This window comes from Nicotiana tabacum, chromosome 7 (assembly GCF_000715075.1).
Source record: "Nicotiana tabacum cultivar K326 chromosome 7, ASM71507v2, whole genome shotgun sequence".
Lineage (NCBI taxonomy): Eukaryota > Viridiplantae > Streptophyta > Magnoliopsida > Solanales > Solanaceae > Nicotiana > Nicotiana tabacum.
This window is the reverse complement of record NC_134086.1, coordinates 4594731-4620039: the sequence shown is the minus strand read 5'-3', so window position 1 is coordinate 4620039 and position 25309 is coordinate 4594731. Positions and strand designations below refer to the sequence as shown.

At 38.7% G+C, this 25309-nt stretch overlaps 1 protein-coding gene across 1 annotated transcript; it reads left to right on the top strand.

Annotated features, from left to right (window-relative positions):
- The first annotated feature begins 2350 nt into the window (after positions 1 to 2350).
- LOC107760923 (protein FAR1-RELATED SEQUENCE 4-like) lies at positions 2351 to 4312 on the top strand. The gene is made up of 2 exons (XM_016579056.2): positions 2351 to 2491; positions 3644 to 4312. Exons 1-2 carry the CDS (start codon positions 2351 to 2353, stop codon positions 4310 to 4312), a joined length of 810 nt encoding a protein of 269 aa, XP_016434542.2.
- Positions 4313 to 25309: the final 20997 nt, after the last annotated feature.

Genomic DNA, 25309 nt, shown 5'->3' with positions numbered 1-25309 from the left:
AAATCTATTAGAATATTAGTGTCCTAAATAATAATACTATAAAATTTCCAAAAAATACAAAAAAATAGTTCAAAGTCATAACAGTATGACTATATTTTCTCTCCGTGGAAATTCACTAGGTTATTAGATAAGATGTGTTTGTCTCAATATATGCATCTGTTGTGCTCTCCAGCTGTACTTTTTATCCTTTTCTTAACTTTCCAACCTCTTTGCTTTTACCACTATTCTTGATGCTTTCATGTAAAAAGTAAAAAAAGAAAAGTGTTATATTTATAAGGTGATAGTTACCTTTAATAGCGTGAAGCCTTTTAGGGAATAAGGTGCGGACCCGACCCAAAGCAGATAATATCATATTATATTAAGAGTATTTTGAGACTATTTTAACCCAATAACTATCATAGCCAATGATTTGACATGACGAATATGGAAATTGCAGAGTGATGCCTTGGGGCGTGACTTAGTGCATTTGCCCGTCTAAACTAGAAGAAGCTACCATCTGGGCTTTGATGGCCATAGATAGAGGTTGACGTGGGTGTCACATAGTTAACTTTCAAAATATTTTACTTAGAAGTTCTAAAGGTTTGAGACTTTTTTGGAAAATGTACAAGCTTGATCCAAAATAATTAATATCCATCTGTTTCAGTTTATGTGAACCTATTTCCTTTTTGGTTCGTTCCAAAAAAAAATGACCCCTTTCTAAATTTGGACATAATTTAGCTTAAACTTCCAATTTTACCCTTAATTAGAAGCTTTTATAACCATACAAGGGGCGATGTGCACAAATAGCCATTAAGAGCACATGTCTTTGCTTTAAAGCCAATGTTTTAAATATCTTTAGTCTTTAGCCACTGGTTTAGTAAACTTTTACCTGACTGGACGAAAATACCCTTCTGCTATAACTTATATCTACGCTTTTATTAACGATCAGCAGCAGCAGCATCAGATTGTGATCGTCGAATTTCAAACTATAGAATTGCAGAAGCTTCTCTTTCAATTCAAATTTCTGACTGTGATCGTCGATTCAACTTTCTCGTCCAAAATCGACATAAATTTACAGTAAGTTATGCTTTTGTGTGTTTCTATTGATTTTTATTTCGTTACTAGGAATTTGATTTTCTTTTTGAATTTCTGGATTGATAAGGTTAAGGACATCGCTTCCTGTGATAATTCTATAAAAATTGAGCACATAATGTTAAGGATTTGGTGTCTTTAACATGACCGTTGTTACTAATATTAAGGACATAGTGTCATGATTATGTAAATTGAATTGAAAAAGTTAAGGACACAATGTCCTTAACTTTTTTGCTGTTCTTCTGAATATTAAGGACATACTGCCATGGTTTTGCAAATTGTTTTGAAAAAGTTAAGGACACTTGGTCCTGAAGTTTGAGTTTCAAGTTGAAAAGTTAAGGACACTTGGACCTGAACTTTGACTTGCATGCTTAAAAGTTAAGGACACTTGGTCCTTAACTTAGAGTTACAAGTTCAAAAGTTAAGGACAGACAATCCTTAACTTCAAGTTTCAAGTTCAAAAGTTAAGGACACTTGGTCCTTAACTTTGAATTCCAAGTTCAAAAGTTAAAGACACTTGGTCCTGAACTTTGACTTACATGATCAAAAGTTAAGGACACTTGGTCCTTAACTTAGAGTTACAAGTTCAAAAGTTAAGGACAGGCAGTCCTTAACTTCAAGTTTCATGTTCAAAAGTTCAGGACACTTGGTCCGTAACTTTGAATTCCAAATTCAAAAGTTAATGACACTTGGTCCTGAACTTTTATTTCCAAGTTAAAAAGTTAAGGACACTTGGTCCTGAAGTTAAGGAAACTTGGTCCTTAACTTTGAATTCCATGTTCAAAAGTTAAGGACACTTGGTCCTTAATTTAGAGTTACAAGTTCAAAAGTTAAGGACATTTGGTCCTTAACTTACAATTCCAAGTTAAAATATGTTTTGAGTTTCCCATTCTCTTGACTTGCAGGATGGAAACAATATACATTCTAGTTGATTTTAATGGTAGATGGACTGAAGACTACAAGTATCTCGATCATCAAACAAAGCTTGTTCTACTACCTGAGGCAATTAAGTTTGAAGATTTCATTAAACAGATCTTTGAAGTTATTGAATTGGATAGAGACAAGTTTGAAGCAGTGATATGGTTTGATATCAACCTTGGAATAAGCAAGGGAAAGATTTAGATCTTCACACATGTATAGATTTTCTAAAAAGTCATTCACTCTTCAAGGGCCGTCGTTTCATTGTTGATATTTCGGAAAGAGTTTTTGGATCAACAAGCACCTTTGAACATGTCAACAGAGAAACTCAAATGACAATCAAAACAAATGCCAATAGATAATGGAAATAGATATGGTTGAAGCTCAACCAATAGCTGAAGAGGTGTTTCAAACATTTGATTCTATTCAAGTAGAAGGACAAAGCATTATAGAGATTGACAACGAACAAGCTTTGGGTATTCAAGTCTTAGAGAGTGCACTGGTAATCGAAGAAGTTGCTGAAAAAACCTCTACTCAACTAACTAGACGAAGGTCAAATTTGAAAAAAAAAGAATCCCCAACTACGATATTAAGAGAAAATGCTTCGTTGGATGAAATAAAAGTGGGATTAATATTTGACAAAAAGAAGAGTATAATTAACTGATTTTCGAATATAGCAATTAAAGGATATTTTGAATTCAAGGTTGTTAGATCAAGCTCAACAAGATATTCATTGAAATGCAATGATAATAGGTGTGGGTGGTGTGTGCGTGCTTTCAGAATTAAAGATTCAACACTGTTTAAGATAGTAAAGATTGAGAAAAATCATGACTGCTCTGTTAATACTATGAAAGCTGATCAAAGGCATGCAACTTTAAAGTTGATTAGTGGTTACATTATCGACAATCTTTGAGACCCAAGGTTTGAAGTTACACCAGCTTTTGTCATGGCAGAAATGCAAAAATTGCATGGACTAAACATTAGGTATCACAAGGTGTGGCGTGCTATTCAATGTGCTTACACTTTAATAAGAGGAACTCCTGAAGAGAATTATGAATTATTGTCTTCATACTTGTATATGATGAGAAGTAAAAACCCGGGAACATATACTAACATAAAGATATATGACAACAACAGGTAAAAAATCAAAAAAGAATTTATTAGTCTATTTTATAAACTTTAGGACATACTGTCTTTAACCAGTTAAAAAGTTAAGGACTGCATGTCCTTAACTTTTATGTGTGCAGTCAAAAAGTTAAGGACACTTGGTCCTTAACTTAGAGTTGCAAGTGATAAAATTAAGGACATGGTGACCTTAACTTTTGACCTTGTTAGTCTAAGTTAAGGACTTCATGTACTTAACTTTTAAACTTTGAACTCAAAGTTAAGGACTACATGTCCTTAACTTTATAACTTGTAACTCTAAGTTAAGGACTGCATGTCCTTAACTTTATAACTTGTAACTCTAAGTTAAGGACTGCGTGTCCTTAACTTTTGACCTTGTTAATCTAACTTCAGGACTACTTGTCCTTAACTTTTGGCCTTGTAACCTAAGGTTCAGGACTACCTATCCTTAACTTTTGACCTTGTTAGTCTAAGTCAAGGATTGCCTGTCCTTAACTTCTGTTAACCTTATTTTATACTGTATTTTCAGGTTTTTTTATATGTTTATGCATATGGATCATCAATATCTGGTTGGAATCATTGTAGACTAGTGATTTCTATTGATGCAACTTTTTTGAAGTCAAAATTTCGTGGTGTTTTAATGATTTCAGTTTCAAAGGATGTAAATAACCAAATTTTCCCACTAGCCTTTGGAATAGCAGAATCTGAAAATAACAATTCCTATGAGTGGTACTTTAGTGAGCTTCGCAATGCAATTTGGAGCCGTGAGAATTTAATTTTTTTATCAGATAGGCATCAAGCTATTGCATATGCCATCGCAAAAGTATATCCTGAAAGCCACCATGGGATTTGTATCTATCATTTGGAGCACAACCTAAAGCGAAGGAAAGTGAAAAGTAAGGTCATAAAACTTTTTCAAAGTGCTGCAAGAGTATACAGGCGCAAAGAATTTGATCTTTACATGTCAGATATAGCAAAAGTAGATAAGAAGACTTATGACTACTTGATGGAAGAACCACCAGAAAGGTGGGCACGTTCTTGTAGTCCACAACGAAGATATGACATGCTCATAACAAACATAGTTGAGTCAATGAATTCTGTCCTATTAGAAGCACGGGAGCTGCCTATATTAAGAATGATGGATTTCATTCAAGTGAAGCTACAACGTTGGTTTTATGAAAGAAGAAATGAAGCATAAAGAACTTTTTATGATGTTTCTTGTTGGGTAGAGGAGGAATTGAAGAAAAAGATAGATTTAGCATTTACTTTGAATGTAAGTATTATGTACTATGTTTAGGTTATTATTTTAATATAATTTAACATAATGTGCTAACTTATAATTTTTTAACATTGAAGGTCTTCCCTGTTGATTCATGGCATTCTAGAGTTGAAGAAGAAGGAATAACATTCTTGGTGGACTTAAACAAAAGAACATGTGATTGTTTTCAGTTTCAATTTGATGAATTACCATGCATACATGCAATTGTAGTTATCGAGAAGAGAAACATCAAGAAGTCCAACTTTTGCTCGCACTGGTACTTAAAGGAATCTTGGCTGAAAATATATGAAAGGCGAATACATCTTGTAGGACATACTGATTCTTGGATTGTACCAGAGAGTGTTAAGTCACAAATTGCTAAACCTCCAGATTTCAAAGTGCCACCAGGTAGAAGGCAGAAGAAAAGGCATATTCCAGCTACCGAGTCATCAAAAATAACATTCAAATGTGGTTGCTGCAGAAGAATTGGTCATAATAGAACAACTTGTATATATTCTCCTGCAGTCCATCTATTTTCAAGAAAGCATAGAGAATAGTAGATATATCCACTTATGTTTATCGACTCTTTTAAGTTTTTGCTATAAAATGGATTCATTTAGATTATTCTTATTTGAGCAGATGTCTAAATTTTCAAAATTTCTTTCTAATTACGTTCTTTTTGTTTCTTTTGAGTTCAAAATTCAAAAGTTAAGGACATACAGTCCTTAAGTTTGACTTACAGGTTCAAAAGTTAAGGACATGCAGTCCTTAAGTTTGAGTTTAAAGTTCAAAAGTGAAGGACATGCAGTCCTTAACTTTGAGTCAAAGTTCAAAAGTAAAGGACACACAATCCTTAAGTTTGAGTTCAAATTTCAAAAGTTAAGGACAAACATTCCTTAACTTTGACTTACAAATTCAAAAGACAAGGACATACAGTCCTTAACTTTGAGTACAAATTTCAAAAGTTAAGGACATGCAGTACTTAACTTTGACTTACAAGTTGAAAAGTTAAGGACACTGGTCCTTAACTTACAGTTCCAAGTACAAAAAATAAGGACACTTGGTCCTGAAGTTTGAGTTCCAAGTTCAAAAGTTAAGGATTCAATTTCAAAAGTTGAGGACACATGGTCCTGAACTTAGAATTTCAAGTTCAAAAGTTAAGGACACTTGGCCCTGAAGTTTGAGTTTCAAGTTCAAAAGTTAAGGATACTTGGTCCTGAAGTTCAATTACACTTGGTCCTGAACTAATACTTACAAGCTCAATGGACAAATCAATACTTGACAGAAACAAAGAAATTAATAACATGGTGCCTTCACATTACTTCTGAAATTGTAATTTTGCATAGTTGTGACAAACAATTATGCTATGCAAACAAAATAAAAGTTCCTTTTGAGGAATTTACAAGATATTTCAGAATTCATATGGATTCTTTACAGCAATTTTATACAAAAAATCAACCACAACTAACTTTCTTTACAACTAAACTACAGCTCTTTCGGACATCAAGTTTTATTTTCACTATCATAGTCGTCGCCAACATTTCCTGGTGGTGTATCATAACCAGAATTTCTTTTCCACTCTCTATGTGCCCAAAGATTTGTTGCAAGTTCTTTTCTAAAGTCTTTTATGTCTTCAGGTTGGAATTTCTTCACATCCTTTCCCATCATCAACAACTCCACATACTTGATTAGGAATGCACCACAATCAGTCCTAAGAAAAATGTAAGATATGGAGTCAATTAAACAATAAATCTAAAGTATATATGAATTATATAACAAATAACAACACGTACGATCCAGTTTGGTGTGGTGATCTTTGCCACTGTGTGATGACCCGGCCAGTTGTCTCATGAGTTACCGCTCCGTTTTCCCCATTTCTACTTCTTTATGCTTCATTATCCGTGTTTTATGTGGTTGAGTTGATTGGTTTGCGTTTGGTGTGATTTTGGTAAGAAATGAGACACTTAGTCTCTTTTAAGAAGGCTTAAGTTGGAAAAGTCAATCGGATATTGACTTATGAGTTAGAGGGCTCGGATATGAGTTTCGATGGTTTGGTTTGCTTTGGGATGTGATATATGACTTAGGAGTGTGATCGGAATTGATTTTGGAGGTCCGGTGTAGAATTAGGCTTGAATTGGCGAAGTTAGTATTTTGGCAATTCCCGGTTGGTAGGTGAGATTTTGATCCGAGGGTCGGAATGGAATTCCGAGAGTTACAGTAGCTTCGTTATGTCATTTGGAATGTGTGTGCAAAATTTCAGGTCATTCGGACGTGTTTTGGTTGGGTTTTTGATCGAAAACGTATTTCGGAAGATTTTAGAAAATTAGATTTGAATTCGATGTGATTTAGTAGATTTGGTGTTGTTTGAGGTGTTTTGATGATTGGAACAAGTTTGAACAAGGTATTGGGTCATGTTTGTGTTTTTGGTTGAGGTCCCGGGGGACTCGGTGTGATTTTGGATGGTTAACGGGAAGATTTGAACTTGAATGATTGCAAAAAGTGTGCTGCTTCTGGTGTTTTCACACCTGTGGCTTGGGAACTTCAGGTACGGTGCTGCACGTGCGAGGGGAAAAGCCACAGATGCGAAGTTTGGGCTGGGGAGCAGTTTTCGTAGAAGCGGTCGAGGTGGCCGCATCTGCGAAGCTGTAGATGCGGAAGTCCAGTCGCAGAAGCGACTTTTGGAATTTTAATGAGAAACCGCAGAAGCAGTTGGTTGGACCACAAATACGGTACCTCAGGTGCGGTAAAGGGGTCGCATATGAGAAAACCCCTGGGCAGAATGTATATATGTCTCTTCTTCATGATTTTTAAAGGGTTTAACCATTTTTAACTTCAGACTTAGAGTTTTTGGGCGATTTTGAAGAGATATTTCAAGGGAACTTCGATAAGGTAAAGATTTTGGACTTAAAACACACTTCTTTGGTGGCATTTCATGAATTAGGATTGAAATTTAATGGACTAAAAATGGAAGTTTAGGGCTTGAGTTTAAGAGAGCTTAAATTAAAGATTTGAGGGGTCAATTGAACTCCGATTCTGGTGTTTTTGATATGTATGAACTCGTGGGGAGATAAGGAATCTAATGATGTGAAAATTTCTGAGTTTCGAGAAGTGGGCTCGGGGCTCGGGTTTTGCCAATTTCGAGATTTTTGACATTTTTCAATTGTTTTCGCTTGGGCTTTGTTCCCTTAGCATATTGTGACGTATTCGTTCTGGTTTTGCTCAGATTCGACGCGCGAGGAGGCCGATTTGAGAGGCAAGGGAATAGTGAGCTAGAGCTTTAGCCGGTTCGAGGTGAGTAATGAATATAAATGATGTCCTGAGGGTTTGAAACCGCGGATTTGCACATTGTAGTGCTATATTGAGGTGAGACACGCGCTTGATAATGAGTGTGGGGTCGTTTACTATTTGGGATTGTGACTTGGTCCGTCCTGAGTGACGCTTTTACCACGTATTTAATTAAAGCTTATTTGTTATCCTCATTATTTGGATTGATTGCTATATTTGGGCTTCGTGCCAACTATTTGAACCCTCCGGGGAGTTTTAACACTATTTCCTCACTGTTTAGACTTACTACTTGAACTCAGTCGTACCGTTTTCCACTGTTTTACAACTCAGCCACTTTTACTCGATTTTTGAAACTAAGAAGATATATTAAATAATATTTTTGGGCTGAGAACTACTGTTTTACTAAATGCTCGAGAGGCTTATATGATTTTTGGACTGAGTATGGCCAAGGGCCAGATGTGAGGATACTATGGGATCAGGCTGCGCGCCGCAACAGTATTATATTGATATTGATATGAGGCCGAGGGCCTAGTTGATTCCACGAGATGGCTTGATATTGTGCTTGGGCTGTATGGGGACCCTTCCGGAGTCTGCATATCCCAGTGAGCGCCGTCGACGATAAATATACGGATCAGGCTGCACGCCGAATCGAGTACTATAGGGTACCGTTCTATGTGTTGATTTTCGTTATATGTCTGTCACTTAACTGGTTATTTATTGTAGCATCTCCATATTTCATTTCCATTGGTTTATTGCTTTTATATTACTTGTTTAAACTGCCGCATTATAGATTACTCTGTGATTCCGTGATTTCTTACTCTCAGTCATTATTTATGTTTCTTACTCACTGGGTCGGAGTACTCACATTACTCCCTGCACCTTGCGTGCAGATCCAGGTGTTCCAGAGGCTGAGTGAGGATATTCAGTCGATCAGTTCATATCTGGGAGCATCGAGGTAGCTGCACGGTGTCCGCAGCCCGGATCTCTCCCTTCTATCCTTTCGTTTTATCCGCATTTCCTAAACTGATTATGTATTAGGCTGTTAAACTTGTGCTAGAGGCTCGAGACTTGTGACACCAGATCTGTATAGATTATGTATTGGTATTATCATCTGAATTTTCGCATATTTTACTCGTTATCCTAAACTTTTATTATGATAAATTGGCAATTTAACTGTGTTAGCTAATAATGAATTGTATAAGAAATGGGTCGAGGTTGTTAGTTGGTCAGGCTTGCCTAGTAGTGTGTTGGGCTCCATCACGACCGGGGTTGGGGTAGTGACAAGTTGGTATTAGAGCCTAGGTTACATAGGTCTCGCAAGTCATGAGCCGGTTTAGTAGAGTCTCGTGGATCGGTACAGATACGTCTGTATTTATCCTCAAGAGGCTGCAGGACCTTTAGGAAAAACTTCACATCCTTGAAATTCTGTTGTGAGGACGCGAGCTACCGGACGAGGTGGATGACCACCAGTGCCACCCACTAGGGCCACCAAAGGCCGTGGATGCGGTCGTGGACGTGGCAGAGGTAGAGCAGCGAGGGAAGCACTTGTTGATCCACTAGCTGCCCCAGCTTCGGATCAGGCTCCTGCAGCACCAGTTCAGGCACCAGCTGTGCCCATCGTGATTCCGGGTCTTCAAGAGGCCTTGGCACAGATCTTATCTGTTTGCACTGGCCTAGCTCAGGTAGTTTCAGCCACTACCACAACAGCTACTTCACAGGCCGGGGGAGGCAATCAGACCCCCGCTGCTCGCACACCTGAGCAGGAGTGCAGGGACTACAGACGCTGGGGGCACCTCCAGCTCAGCCGGTTGCGCCAGTTCAGGAGTTTGTAGTACCATCCATGCCGGATGATGAGCAGCGTCGTCTTGAGAGGTTTGGTAGGCTCCAGCCTCTGTCGTTCAATGGCGCTGAGGGCGAGGATGCCCAGGGTTTTCTTGACAAGTGTCAGCAGATGCTCCATACAGCAGGGATTCTTGAGTCTAGTGGTGTGGCATTTACCACCTTTCAATTCTCGGGAGCTGCCTTTACTTGGTGGGAGGATTTTGAGAGGTGTAGGCTTTTCGGTGCAACACTTCTTTCTTGGAAGTAGTTCTCCGCTCTCTTCTTGGAGAAGTATGTACCGCAGTCCCACAGAGAGGAGCTGCGTATGTAGTTTGAGTGGTTGACACAGGGGAATATGACCGTGACCCAGTATGAGTGTTGATATCCAATTTTTCCTTATGTATTTTTATACCCAAAACACTTCCAAAATAACATAAATGTGCATATATAAGCACACCAAAAGGTTTTGACATTTTAATGATTTTTAAACCAATTTATGACCTATTTTTACACCATAAAATCCAATAATTATTCCTAAAGCTTGCCATTTTGGAGAATAATTTATTTTATTCTCATATTTACACCAAAATATATCCAGCATGATTTTTTGCACATTTGTTACAAATCGTTTGGTATTTTTAAAGCCAAATTGCATATATTGCAATACTAGCCTCTTTAAGATTTAATAGCATTTTATAATTACACAATTGATCCCAATATTTTCGAATTAATATTTATATATTATTAGTTGACTCAGTGCCTTTAATTTTCTTTTAAAACATTTCTACTATTTTTATAAAATAATAAAAGGAAAAATTGGCTATTTCAATTGTAGACTCAATTCATTTCAATTATAACCCAAATTCCATTTCAATTTCAGCCTGAAATCAGCCCTATTTTGAACTCAATTGGACCAGCCCCTTGACCCGTTTAATCCAACCCGCCCGGAAATCCTTTTAATCCAGGCCGTTGATCATTTTGATCAACGACCACAAATGACTCTTTCCTTTTTAATTCTACCAACCCCCCAACCCTAACCCTCATTTCTCTTAGACAGCCGCCTCTGAAACCTCTTCTCTCTCAAAATGCTCTCAAGCACTCGAAACCCTATTTGGCTCCCTCGTCTTCTCCGACCATTATCTCGCCGGAGTCGATGGCTTTTCAGGCCATGGACGACCTGTGCTCACCTTCCTTCACTCCTAAGCCATGGGTGTTCGAGATTTCGAGGTTTGACTTCAATGACGTTCGTTCAGATCTTCTCAGATCTGTGGTTCTATGGCCTCTCCGGCCTTGCTCCGACGTATTCGAGCTTTAGAAGCCTAGCCATGGCCATCTCTGACTCAAGACCAGACCTCTTCCAAGCCTTCTCATTTCTAAGGTTTCAGAGAAACCCTAAAGCTATTCGAGGTTCCTTCCTCCTTTTATTTACTTAGATCTGTGGTGAATCCGTGCTATATTCAACGTTTTAAAGCTTTTCCCTAATTTTCTTTTCAAAATTAGTTCGCTTTCAATTTAGGGTTTTCGAAAAAATCTCAAAACAACTTCTAACTCTTCCTCTTCTTCTTTTCTTTGTGTGAATCTGTCTGTACCACGTTCTTATGAGTTTTTCTCTTGTGTACTTATGTTTGCCATACGATGCATGTTCTTCTATTTTTGTGTTCTGTTCTTCCCTCTACTGGGTTCTATAAGCATGCTTTACACGTCTATCTCGTATGTTCCCCTACTGTATTTTTTACTAAGCTTTTGCTCCCTGCTTACCTTTACTGGACTTTGTTTGAACATGTTTCATCTACTATTTTCCTAAACCTGTATCGCTTTTTCTTTTCTAAACTTGTTTGAGTGACAAGCTTTGCCTAAATGTATTCCCTGTGTTTCAAACTTGTTGTTCTCTCTGTTTGTTTCTCATAAGTCTCTGAAAGAGACTACTGAGCCTGTTCTATTTGTTGTTTTCTCATCTATGCATCTGATTCGAGTCAGAAACCCTAGTATTTGGGGGGGTTTTGGAAAGCTTGACTTTGTGTTTGGACTAGGGTTCCATTCAGAACCCTGACTCTCTTTCAGACTCATTCTGAGTCTGTGAACCTAACCTTCTTGGGTACTCTGATTTCTTGCTAGTTTTACAACAACTCTCTTTTGTCTCACATGTCTGTATGCTTTTTATATGACAAATTTTCTTCTTTCAAAAGGCCTTTGGCCAGCTTGTGATTGATTTCGAGTTCTTTTTTTAAAAGGTTTGATTGTGTGTTGTTGATTTTCTTTAAATTAAACCCTTCTCACCTTTTTCTGGTTGGATTCATTCACACTAAGATTCGAATCCTGATTTTACTGGATGGTTGATTGATTGTCTTTCCTTGTTTGACCTAAACCGTGTATTACTAAACTATTTCCTTAAAGGGTCTGCTCCTAACTTGTTTGACCAAACAAATGGTCAGGGGTGTGCCAGTCTGCACCTGTGGCTGGGTATGACCACCATTTGTTATGGCTCCCCAATTCCTTTTCACTTTGCAATTACTCATAGCTCTAAGTTCTTCCCCTCTCTTGCAAGCCATGCTTTGGGACCCTTGAGCTCCCACTGAACTTGGATGCCTGAGGGCTGGCTATTCCGCACTGCACTATTCTAATTCTAAATGGTATCTTGAGTGTAAGCAATGCCGGGAATCCTTGAGATTCCTTGGAAATTTTAAACACTTTGGATAAAGAGAAGGCTTTGGAAATCCGAAATTGGTTAATCACATGTTATTGGACATTAAGATTGAATTAGGCTGCTCGGATCTAGCTGTTAGTTTTTAATGCATTTATTTTGTTTCTTTTGGTCTATAATAATTTGTATAAAGAATTTAGGGAATATAGTAATAGGGTGTGGGAGGGGTTTTACATTCTTGCATCAGTAAGGGTAGAAACCATGCTTTAGGATTTTAATTTTTTTTAGAAATCCTGCCTATAGGATTGTTCAATGTTCCTGGTTCCACATCATTTAGAGACCATGCCTATAGGGTCAACGCTTCATTGTGCTACACATCACATAGAAATCACGCCTATAGGACTTAACGTTCATGTAATCAATGCATATAGAGATCATGCCTATAAGGAATGCATATGCATTAGGCAAACTGTAGGGTTAATTCACACAATCATCTTTTACAAAATTCAATAACAGGTTTTAAAAATCAAGATAGATATCATGCCTATAGTATTAGCATCAAACTCGTCTGATTCGCTTAAAGTAATAATGATCTATTAACTGGTCCTTAACGTCTTAATACAACAACGATTTCAGAAGTCTTAATTCTTTGACAAAAACTCTCTTGACTCGGTATGCTTTTAAATCCCTCAAATTGACATCTTTTTCTGAAACAATTTCTTTCTAAACATTCTGCCTAAACGTTTTACTCAAACCCTGAAATTGTCTTTTAAAACAGTTGCGACTTACCCTTTCCTTAGATATTTCTATCTCTGAAACTCTTTCACAACCATTTTTGTGTTTTATTTTTACTGCAGTCTATACTTTCTTTTCAAAACTCCCCTGCATTAGACTACTTTTTCCTGAAACCAGTACCCTTTAAATCACTCGCTTGAAATACCTTAATTTCTGACAATTGGGTCCAAGTTTCCTAATGCAGACTTTCTATCTAAACATATGGGTTGAACCAGTCCGCTGTTTAATTTTATTTTAAAGACCAAATCAGTATGTGCCAAGACATGCTAAACTAAGTGTTTGTTTGATTAGGGGGTTTACTTGAGCCTTACCTATTTGTTTTGTTCATCCTTATATTTGTTACTTGTTTTGTATGTCGTAATTAGAATTTTAACCTTTGAACTCCATATATGCCTATATCCCTTTCCTTCCCCTTTAGGATTAGAAGTCCTGATACCCCGGGACTGATAGGTTGGGATGGGTACTAACATGCAATAAGTAAACGAGACTGATCGCGTTTAAATACCTTAACGGGGTGGGAAGGGTAGATATGGATATGATGACCGATGCGCTAATATCACGTGCGACCCCTCTTCTGAGGAGTGATCGTTGGGTATTGCATTGAAGTGATCCATATTAACTATAAAATTAGGACTCCCCTCCCTTTATTTGCTTTCATCGCTTCTTGTAAAACTGTTCAAATCTCTTTTTCATGAATTTCTGCCCTCTTTACTTACCTTCAAAAATTTTCAACTTGGTCGCAATGTTATATGCGAATCCTTATTTGAGCCTTGATTGTTTACTTGTAAAGTCACAATTATAACATGGTCGGGAACCACACTAGTGGATCTTGAGGGGTGCCTAACACCTTCCCCCCGGGATAATTTCTAGCCCTTACCCTAATCTCTGGTCTCTTCATCTCAAACCCTTCTTAAAGTGTCCTAATGCACTATAATCATTAGGTGGCGACTCTTCAACTTCTAAACCCAATTCTCGAAAGGGAATAGAGTTGTCCTCCCAATGTTGTATACCCGATTTCTGACCCCACGGTTAGAGAAAAAAGGGGGCATCGACAATGAGATGAGGTTTTCTGAGTTGGCTCGCATGCCTAGGGGCGGCTTTAGGGGGGCGGAAAGGGGTTCACCCGAACCCCCTTCGCCAAAAAATTACACTGTATATATAAGGCAAAATCTGGTTTTTACCTCTTATATTAAGTTTTGAACCCCCTTAACACAACCCGAAAGTGTAGTTTAGTGGTCAAGGGGGTTCAACACCTTCATAAGGTTATAGGTTCAATTCCCACTAGCTACAATTTTTTTTTGTACCCCCTTCGTGGAGATCCTGTCTCTGCCACTGGTCATGCTATTTGGATGATTCCATCAAATCGTGAGAGGATCAGGAGATTTGTGGATGGCCTTAACTACCATCTATGTATTCTGATGACTAGAGAGAGAGTATTGGATGCTACGTTCGAGGAGGTGGTTGATATCGCTCATGAGATTGAGATGGTTCGCCGTTGGGAGCGAGAGGAGAGGGAGGCCAAGAGGCCTCGAGGATCGGGCAGTTACAATGGTGTTCCTTCGAGGGGCCAGTTCCAGCATGGTAGAGGTCGTTCTTTCAGGCCTGCTCACTCGGCCTGTCCAGAGTATCGTGGGGCATCTTCAGGTCATGGTCATCATGGATCTCAGCAGGGCCAATCTTCATTCAGTGCCGTCCCAGCTCAGAGTTCATCTCGTGCCCTATCAGCTTAGGGTTCTTCTGCGCTGAGTGCATCTGCTAGTCACTCCGGTGCGAGGGATTCCCTTCAGTCCCCATCTCCAGCACCGGGTAGTTGTTATGAGTGCGGAGAGTTTGGACATATGAGGAGGCAGTGCCCTCGACTTCGTGATGGTTAGTCTCAGTAGAGGGGTCAGCCCTCGACTTTTGCTCCAGTTACTTCACCACCCGCCCAGCCAGCTAGGGGTGAAGGTTAGGCAGCCAGGGGTCGCCCTAGAGGGGGAGGTCGATCAGGTGGTGGCCAGGCTCGTTTCTATGCTATTCCAGGCAGGACAGATGCTATTGCTTCAAATGCTGTCATTACAGGTATTGTTTTAGTCTGCTACAGAGATGCCTCTATATTATTTGATCCCGGTTCCACCTATTCTTATGTGTCCTCATATTTTGCTCATTATTTAGGTATGCCCCAGGAGTTTCTTGCTTTACCTATTCATGTGTCTACCCCGGTGGGCGATACTGTTGTTGTGGACCATGTGTACCGGTCATGTGTTGTGACTATTGGGGGTTTGAAGACCTGAGTTGATCTATTTCTATTGAGCATGATGTACTTTGATGTTATTTTGGGCATGGATTGGTTATCTCCATGTCATGCTATTCTAGACTGTCATGCTAAGACAGTCACTTTGGCTATGCCGGGTGTACCGCAGATCGAGTGGCGTGGTGTGACTGATTATGCTCCTAGTAGAGTGATCTCTTTCTTGAAGGCCCAGCGTATGGTTGGGAAGGGTTGCCTTTCATATCTAGCATTTGTGAGGGATGTATGAGTTGAGTCTCCTAGTATTGATTCTATTCCAATTGTGAGGGATTTTCCCAATGTGTTTCTTGCAGACCTGTCGGGCATGCCACCGAACAGGGATATTAATTTTGGTATTGACCTGGTGCCGGGCACTCAGCCCATTTCTATTCCGCCGTATCATATGGCACTAGCAGAGTTGAAAGAATAAAAGGAACAACTTCAGGAACTCCTAGATAAGAGGTTCATTCGGCCTAGTGTGTCACCGTGGGGTGCGCCGGTTCTGTTTGTGAAGAAGAAGGATGGCACAATGAGAATTTGCATTGATTACAGGCAATTGAACAAGGTAAAAATTAAGAACAAGTATCCTTTGCCTCGCATTGACGATTTATTTGACCAGCTTCAGGGAGCGATGGTGTTGTCTAAGATTGATCTCCGTCGGGCTATCACCAGTTGAAGATCAGGGATTCAGATATTCTTAAGACTGCTTTTAGGACTAGATATGGTCACTATGAGTTTCTTGTCATGTCTTTCGGGCTGACCAATGCCCCAGCAGTGTTCATACATTTGATGAACAGTGTATTTCGACCTTATCTGGATTTGTTTGTTATTGTATTCATTGATGATATTTTGGTATACTCGCGTAGTCAGGAGGAGCACGCGGAGCATTTGCAAGTTGTATTGCATAGATTGAGGGAGGAGAAGCTTTATGCAAAATTCTCTAAGTGTGAGTTTTGGTTCAGTTTCGTGGCTTTCTTGGGACACGTGGTGTCCAACGAGGGTATTCAGGTTGATCCAAAGAAGATAGAAGTGGTTCAGAGTTGGCCTAGACCGTCCTCAGCCACAGAGATTCGTAGCTTTCCTGGGTTGGTAGGCTATTATCGCCGGTTTGTTCAGGGATTCTCATCCATTGCATCGCCCTTGACCAAGTTGACTCATAAAGGTGCTCCATTTGTATGGACGAACGAGTGTGAGGAGAGCTTTCGGAAGCTCAAGATAACTTTGACCACAACTCCAGTATTGGTTTTGTCATTAGCTTCAGGTTTATATACCGTATATTGTGATGCTTCTAGAGTTGGGATTGGTTGTGTATTGATGTAGGAGGGTAGAGTTATCGCTTATGCTTCTCGTCAGTTGAAACCTTATGAGAAAAACTACCCTGTTCATGATTTGGAATTGGCTTCCATAGTTCATTCATTGAAGATTTGGAGGCATTACTTGTATGGTGTATCTTATGAAGTATTCATGGATCATCGCAGTCTTCAGCATTTGTTCAAGCAGAAGGATCTTAATTTGAGGCAGCGGAGATGGCTAGAGTTGCTTAAGGATTATGATATTACTATTTTGTATCATCCGGGAAAGGCCAATGTAGTGGCCGATGCTTTGAGCCGAAAGGCAGTGAGTATGGGGAGTTTGGCATAAATTCCAGTTGGGGAGAAACCCCTTGCAGTTGATGTTCAGGCCTTGGCCAATCGGTTTGAGAGGTTGGATATTTCGGAGCCTAGTCGGGTGTTGGCTTGTGTGGTTTCTCAGTCTTCCTTATATGATCGCATCAGAGAGCGCCAGTATGATGATCCACATTTGCTTGTCCTTAAGGACAGAGTTCAACATGATGATGCCAGAGATGTGACCATCGGTGATGATGGTGTGTTGAGGATGCAGGGCTGGATTTGTGTGCCCAATGTGGATGGGCTTAGAGAGTTGATTCTGGAGGAGGCCCATAGCTCGCGGTATTCCATTCATCCGGGTGCCACGAAGATGTATCAGGATTTGAGACAACACTATTGGTGGAGAAGAATGAAGAAAGATATTGTGGGATTTGTAGCTCGGTGTCTTAATTGTCAGCAGGTGAAATATGAGCATCAGAGACCGGGTGGCTTGCTTCAGCAGATGGTTATTCCCGAGTGGAAGTGGGAGAGGATCACTATGGACTTTGTGGTTGGACATCCTCAGACTTTGAAGAAGTTTGATGCTATTTGGGTGATTGTGGATCGGCTGACCAAGTCTGCGCACTTCATTCCTGTGTGTACTACTTATTCTTCAGAGCGGTTAGCAGAGATATATATCCGGGAGATTGTTCGGTTGCATGGTGTTCTGGTTTCCATCATCTCAGATAGTGGTACTCAGTTTACTTCCCAGTTTTGGAAGTCTGTTCAGCGAGAGTTGGGTACTCAGGTGGAGTTGAGCACAAATTTTCATCCTCAGACGGACGAGCAGTCCGAGCATACTATTCAGATATTGGAGGACATGTTGCGTGCTTGTGTTATTGATTTCGGAGGTTCATGGGATAAATTTCTACCGCTTGCAGAGTTTGCCTATAACAACAACTACCAGTCGAGTATTCAGATGGCTCCATATGAGGCTTTGTATGGGAGGCGGTGTAGATCTCCAGTTGGTTGGTTCGAGCCCAGCGAGGCTAGGCTATTGGGGATAAATTTGGTTCAGGATGCCTTAGAGAAGGTGAAGGTGATTCAGGAGAGGCTTCGTACAACGCAATTGCATTAGAAGAGTTATGCGGACTGGAAGGTTCGAGATGTATCCTACATGGTTGGTGAGAAGGTCTTGCTGAAGGTTTCGCCCATGAAGGGTGTTATGAGATTTGGAAAGAAAGGGAAGTTAAGTCCACAGTTCATTGGGCCTTTTGAGGTAGTTAGGAGGATTGGGGAGGTGGCTTATATTCTTGCTTTGCCACCCAGCTTGTCGAGTGTGCATCCGGTATTTCATGTTTCTATGCTCCGGAAGTATGTTGGGGACCCGTCTCATGTTTTGGACTTTAGTACGGTTCAGTTGGATGATGATTTGACCTTTGATGTGGAGCCAGTAGCTATTTTGGGTCGTCAGGTTCAAAAATTGAGATCAAAGGATATAACTTCAGTTAAGGTACAGTGGAGAGGTCAGCCCATGGAGGAGGCTACCTGGGAGACCGAGCGGGAGATGCGGAGCAGATATCCTCACCTGTTTCAGGCTTAAGGTATGTTTCTTGACTCGTTCGAGGACGAACGTTTGTTTAAGTTGGGGAGGATGTGACGACCCGACCAATCGTCTCATGAGTTACCGCTCCATTTTCCCCATTTCTGCTTCTATATGCTTCGTTATCCATATTTTATGTGGTCGAGTTGATTGGTTTGCGTTTGGTGTGATTTTGGTAAGAAATGAGATACTTAGTCTCTTTTAAGAAGACTTAAGTTGGAAAAGTCAACTGAATGTTAACTTATGAGTTAGAGGGCTCGGATTTGAGTTCCAATGGTTCGGTTAGCTTCGGGAGGTGATTTATGACTTCGGAGTGTGATCGGAATTGGTTTTGGAGGTCCGGTGTAGAATTAGGCTTGAATTGGCAAAGTTAGTATTTTGGCGATTCCCGGTTGGTAGTTGAGATTTTGATCTGAGGGTCAGAATGGAATTCCGAGAATTACAGTAGCTTCATTATGTCATTTGGGATGTGTGTGCAAAATTTCAGGTCATTCGGACGTGTTTTGGTTAGGTTTTTGATCGAAAACGTATTTCGGAAGATTCTAGAAAATTAGGCTTGAATTTGATGTGATTTAGTAGATTTGGTGTTGTATGAGGTGTTTTCATGATTGGAACAAGTTTGAATAAGGTATTGGGTCATGTTTGTATTTTTGGTTGAGGTCCCAGGGACCTCGGGGTGATTTCGGATGGTTAACGGGAAGATTTGAACTTGAATGATAGCAGAAAGTATGCTGCTTCTGGTGTTTTCGCACCTGCGGCTTGGGAACCGCAGGTGCGGTGCCGCACGTGCAAGGGGAAAAGCCGCAAATGCGAAGTTTGGGCTGGGGAGCAGTTTCCGCAGAAGCAGTTGAGGTGGCCGCATCTGCGAAGCCGCAAATGTGGAAGTCCAGTCGCAGAAGCGACTTTTGGAATTTTAATGAGAAACCGCAAAAGCGGTTGGTTGGACCGCAAATGCGGTACCGTAGGTGCGGTAAAGGGGTCGCAGATGCGAAAACCCTTGGGCAGAATGTATATATGTCTCTTCTTCGCGATTTTTAAAGGGTTTAACCATTTTTAACTTCTGACTTAGAGTTTTTGGGCGATTTTGAAGAGAGATTTCAAGGGAACTTCGATAAGGTAAGGATTTTGGACTTAAAACACACTTCTATGGTGGTATTTCATGAATTAGGACTGAAATATAAGGAATTAATGGACTAAAAATGGAGGTTTAGGGCTTGAGTTTAAGAGGACTTAAATTAAGGATTTGAGGGGTCAACTGAACTCCGATTCTGGTGTTTTTGATATGTATGAACTCGTGGGGAGATAAGGAATCTAATGATGTGAAAATTCTGAGTTTTGAGAAGTGGGCCCGGGGCTCAGGTTTTGCCAATTTCGAGATTTTTGACATTTTTCGATTGTTTTCACTTGGGCTTTGTTCCCTTAGCATATTGTGAAGTATTCGTTCTGGTTTTGGTCAGATTTGACGTGCGAGGAAGCCGATTTGAGAGGCAAGGGCATAGTGAGCTAGAGTTTTAGCCGGTTCGAGGTGAGTAATGAATGTAAATGATGTTCTGAGGGTTTGAAACCCCGGATTTGCACATCGTAGTGCTATATTGAGGTGAGACACGCGCTTGATGATGAGCGTGAGGTCGTTTACTATTGGGGATTGTGACTTGGTCCGTCTTGAGTGACGCTTTTATCGCGTATTTGATTAAAGCTTATTTGTTATCCTCATTATTTGGATTGATTGCCATATTTGGGCTTCGTGCCAACTATTTGAACCCTCTGGGGAGTTTTATCACTATTTCCTCACTGTTTAGATTTACTACTTGAACTCAGTCGTACCCTTTTCCACTGTTTTACAATTTAGCCACTTTTACTCGGTTTTTGAAACTAAAAAGATATATTAAATGATGTTTTGGGTTGAGAACTACTATTTTACTAAATACCCGAGAGGCTTATATGATTTTTGGACTGAGCATGGCCAAGGGCCAGATGTAAGGATACTATGGGATCGGGCTGCGCGCCGCAACAGTATTATGTTGATATTGATATGAGGCCGAGGGCCTAGTTGATGCCACAAGATGGCTTGATATTGCGCTTGGGCTGTATGGGGCCCCTCCCGAAGTCTGCACTCCCCCAGTGAGCGCCGTCGACGATAAATATACGGATCGGGCTGCATGCCACAATGAGTACTATAGGGTACCATTCTATATGTTGATTTTCGTTACTTAACTGCTTATTTGTTGTAGTATCTCCATATTTCGTTTCCATTAGTTTATTGCTTTCATATTACTTGTTTAAACTGCCGCATTATAGATTACTCTGTGATTTTCGTGATTTCTTATTCTCAGTCATTATTTATGCTTATTACTCACTGGGTCGGAGTACTCACATTACTCCCTGCACCTTGCATGCAGATCCAGGTATTCCAGAGGCTGAGTGAGGATATTCTGTCGATCAGTTCATATCCGGGAGCATCGAGGTAGCTGAACGACGTCCGCAGCCCGGATCTCTCCTTTTTAACCTTTCATTTTATCTGCATTTCCTAAACTGATTATGTATTAGGCTGTTAAACTTGTGCTAGAGGCTCGAGACTTGTGACACAAGATCTGTATGGGTTATGTAGTGGTATTATCATCTGAATTTCCACATATTTGACTCATTGTCTTAAACTTTTATTATGATAAATTGGCAATTTAATTGTGTTAGCTAATAATGAATTGTATAAGAAATGGGTCGAGGTTGTTAGTTGGTCAGGCTTGCCTAGCAGTGTTTTGGGCGCCATCACGACCGGGGTTGGGGTCGTGACACACTGAATATTAAGTTTGTTGAATGCATTTCCAAAAGACTTGTGAGGTTTCTCAAACTGTGAGAACTTTAGCAAGTGGGGGATCATGCATGCATACATTTCATTGTCATTCATTCCTGCCTCATATGGCTCACTATATATGGAATCGTACACATCAATCTTTTTCTCATTCAAGTCCAATACCCCCAAAAGAAAATATGTCACAACATCATTATCTTCTAAAGGAAGCCGACATGGAAAAAAGATTTTGTCTACCTCAGTCCAAGCAATTCCACATCTACGACTATCACCCCACACATATGGTGTCAGAAACAATTGATTATCACCATATCAAAACTCATCTACTACATCTTCATTGAAATCCTTGTACACAAGCACCATATAGTTATCAAAAAGTATATCTGTAGTTGTGCAACGAAAAGGATGGTCGCGAGAGTGGTAGCATTCATTCTTTCTCAGATAATATAGGGCAATGTCAATATGCTTCATAAAAAGGCAAAAAATAAAACAAATCCATCAGTCATAAAATAATTAAAAAACAATAAATTAAGAATAAAGAAAATAAATGCCTTGCGAATTATCAAACCTTATCATCAAGCACAAAGCTACTATCTGAAAGCTTAAGGAAGAACATTTTGCTACTGATTTTTTGATGATACAATTTGTATAGATTCTTTCTCACACCATTATCATCAGCATATATATCAGTTTGTCCCCTGAAAAGTTTGAAAATATGAAAGTTAGAAGTTAGTCCTCATTTCCTGGTTAAGGACATCTAGTCCTGAACTTAAACTTTCAAGTTGAAAAGTTAAGGACACTTGGTCCTGAAGTTTGAGTTTCAAGTTGAAAAGTTAAGGACACTTGGTCCTGAAGTTTGAGTTTCAAGTTCAAAAGTTAAGGATACATGGTCCTGAACTTAGACTTACAAGTTCAAAAGTTCAGGACACTTTGTCCTGAACTTAGACTAACAAGTATAAAAGTTAAAGACAGACAGTCCTTAACTTATAGTTCCAACTTCAAAAGTTGAGGACACTTGGTCCTGAACTTAGACTTTCAAGTTCAAAAATTAAGGACACTTGGTCCTGAAGTTTGAGTTTCAATTTGAAATGTTAAGGACACTTGGTCCTAAACTTCAAGTTTTAAGTTGAAAAGTTAAGGACACTTGGTCATGAACTTCAAGTTTCAAGTTCACACATGGTCCTGAACTTAGACTTTCAACTTCAAAAGTTGAGGGCACTTGGTCTTGAACTTAGACTTACAAGTTCAAAAGTTAAGGACACATGGTCCTGAACTTTGACTTACAGGTTCAAAAGTTCAGGACACTTGGTCCTGAACTTTAAATTCCAAGTTGAAAAGTTAAGGACACTTGGTCCTTAACTTTGATTTCCAAATTCAAAAGTTAAGGACATTTAACTTTAGGAATTTCAATATCAATATACTTAGTCCTAAATTTAAAATTACAAGTTAAGGACACGAATTTAAGTAATTAACAAATAATGAAATACATTTAGGGACTTACGCTTTTTTGCAACCTTTCCTTTTCTCCTTGCCCAACCACACAATGAATTTCTTCAATAATTTTTCATCATATTTGGCATAATGAAAAATACATGTACGAGTATATTTTGATTTTATCTAGCCCGTTTTATTGGGAGTATTTTCATTGTGCACCATCGATGTTCCTGTTTTTCTTTCCTGTTCAAAAGGAGATTTCAACTGCCAACTAAGCTTCTTATTCCTTTTACCTCGACCAACCTCTTCTTCAATATTTCCTTCAACCTCCATAGACAAACCCTCACCAATGCTTATTTGTGTACTTGTAGGAGTAGGAATAAGAATAGAAAATGATGGACTATCATAACCAATACTATCTCTCTTCCTTTTCCTAGTATATTGGTTAAGATCTTCATCTTTGTTTTGCTCTGCAGACAACACTATATATATATATATATATATATATTAGTTTGTTGCAAGTCGTCAAATGAAGAGACAAAAACTAAGAACATTATTTTTGAACTATACTGGCATTTTCAATTATGAATATAATATTTAGGACACAATCAATACCTGTCTTGTTCACACCGCCTTCTTGTATTTTTTCAACAGACAATTGAACTGACATATTGGTTGCATTTTCTTTATCTTCCAACTGCACATTTTCTTTATCTTGCAACTGTTCTCCATGTCTTTCAATTGCAAGTTCACAAGATTCTACAAAATATTTACAAGAGCTAAACACAATTAGTACTTGTTACTAATCTTTGATTAAAATAAATATGTATAAAATTAAAAAAAACACTGTCTAACCGTTTGCAACTGTCAAAATCATCGTAGTTAAATCATTATCTTCACTAGCATTTTCTTGGCTTCCAATATTATCGGTAAGAGAGCAAGGTGTAGAGAGAACACATGTTCCATCTATGCATCTGGAAATAATCTCACTTATGCTTGTTCCTTGGGTATTTTCTAAGTCTTGAGATTGTACTCGACTTTTCTCTTGATGCTCCACTCCATCTTCTTCCCTTGCAGCTTCAAAAGATTCTGTAACATTTACAATTAATATCCATTCTAATAGTTCACTAAAACTAACATTCAACATATCATGAAAATTTCATTTAACCTTGATTGGCATAATTTTGAACTCCAAATTTCTTTTTATATGAGAGAGGTGTAGACATATCATATGTTCCTTCTAAACATTTGCATACAATCTCACTGACACTTGTTTCCAATGAACTTTCTAAATCCTGAGATTGCACTCCATATTTACAAATTTTTTCTGTTACTCCTGTCTCTTTTGGATTTTCCTGGTCTTGACATTCTACTATATCTTGAACTTCCACTCTATCAATAGATTCTACATATATTTGTAATCGCAAAAAAGTTTATATGTATTACGCTATTGAATATAAATTTCAATGACAAAAAATTCAAAATCTATATCTAACCTTTCCCAATTTCAGTGCCAATATCTACATCTATATCATCTAGATGTGCATCTCTATAATCGCTTTCATATTGAACTTCTGCATGCACATTCGTACATCACCACCTGCATCTTTGTTAATTGTAACAGTAGGTTTTGTACCATCACAATGATCATCAACTCCATCTTTAGTAATTGGAACACTAGATTCTCTCTCTATGTTCCTTTCATCAGGTTTTACAAAAATCTTCAACAAAGTATCAATCTTTGATCCTAGACTTTTCTTTAAATCATATGAAAGAAACTAAGTTAGAAAGTTAAGGACAGATAGTCCTAAACTTCAAGTTACAAGTAAAAAAGTTAAGGACAGACAATCTTTAACTTAGAGTAACAAGTTCAAAAGTTAAGGACACTTGGTCCTAAACTTCAAGTTTCAAGTTCAAAAGTTAAGGACATGCAGTCCTTAACTTTCAATTACAAGTTAAAAAGTTAAGGACAATAGGTCTTGAACTTCAAGTTTCAAATTGAAAAGTTAAGGATACTTGGTCCTGGACTTCAAGTTTCAAGTTCAAAAGTTCAGGACAGATGGTCTTAAACCTAGACTTACAAGTTCAAAAGTTAAGGACATTTGGTCATAAACTTCAAGTTTCAAGTTCAAAAGTTAAGGACATGCAGTCCTTAACGTATAGTTACAAGATCAAAAGTTAATGACAATAGGTTCTTAACTTCAAGTTTTAAGTTCAAAAGTTAAGGACAAACAATCCTTAACTTTGAATTCCAAGGTCAAAAGTTAAGGACCATGGTCCTGAACTTCAAGTTTCAAGTTCAAAAGTTCAGGACAGATGGTCCTGAACTTAGACTTACAAGTAAAATTTTTTAGGATAGATAGTCCTTAACTTTGAGTTACAAGTTCAAAAGTTAAGGACACAAGGTCCTGAACTTAGACTAACTAAAATTAATGATATTACCTTGATATCATTTTGAATCTTTTTTTTCTGATACAACTATTTTCTGATTTATTCTAGCAACTTCAGCCTGCAGATCCTTTTTAAACTTCTCTGATAATTTCTTAATCATAAACCATAAAAACAAAAAAGTCTCATAAGCAAAAAACAATCAAATAAAAAACTAATGCTATTCAAAGACAGAAAACCTACTTTAACAATTTCCTTAAGCATGGCTTCATCAAATTGTATGGAAGAAAGCATTGAGCTTTGATC

Excerpts from the sequence above, each read along its gene's own strand:
- LOC107760923 (XM_016579056.2), top strand. The coding sequence starts at position 2,351 with ATGGAAATAGATATGGTTGAAGCTCAACCAATAGCTGAAGAGGTGTTT. Across the intron at positions 2,492-3,643 it reads AAGTCTTAGAGAGTGCACTG|GTTTTTTTATATGTTTATGC; the intron begins GTAATCGAAGAA and ends CTGTATTTTCAG.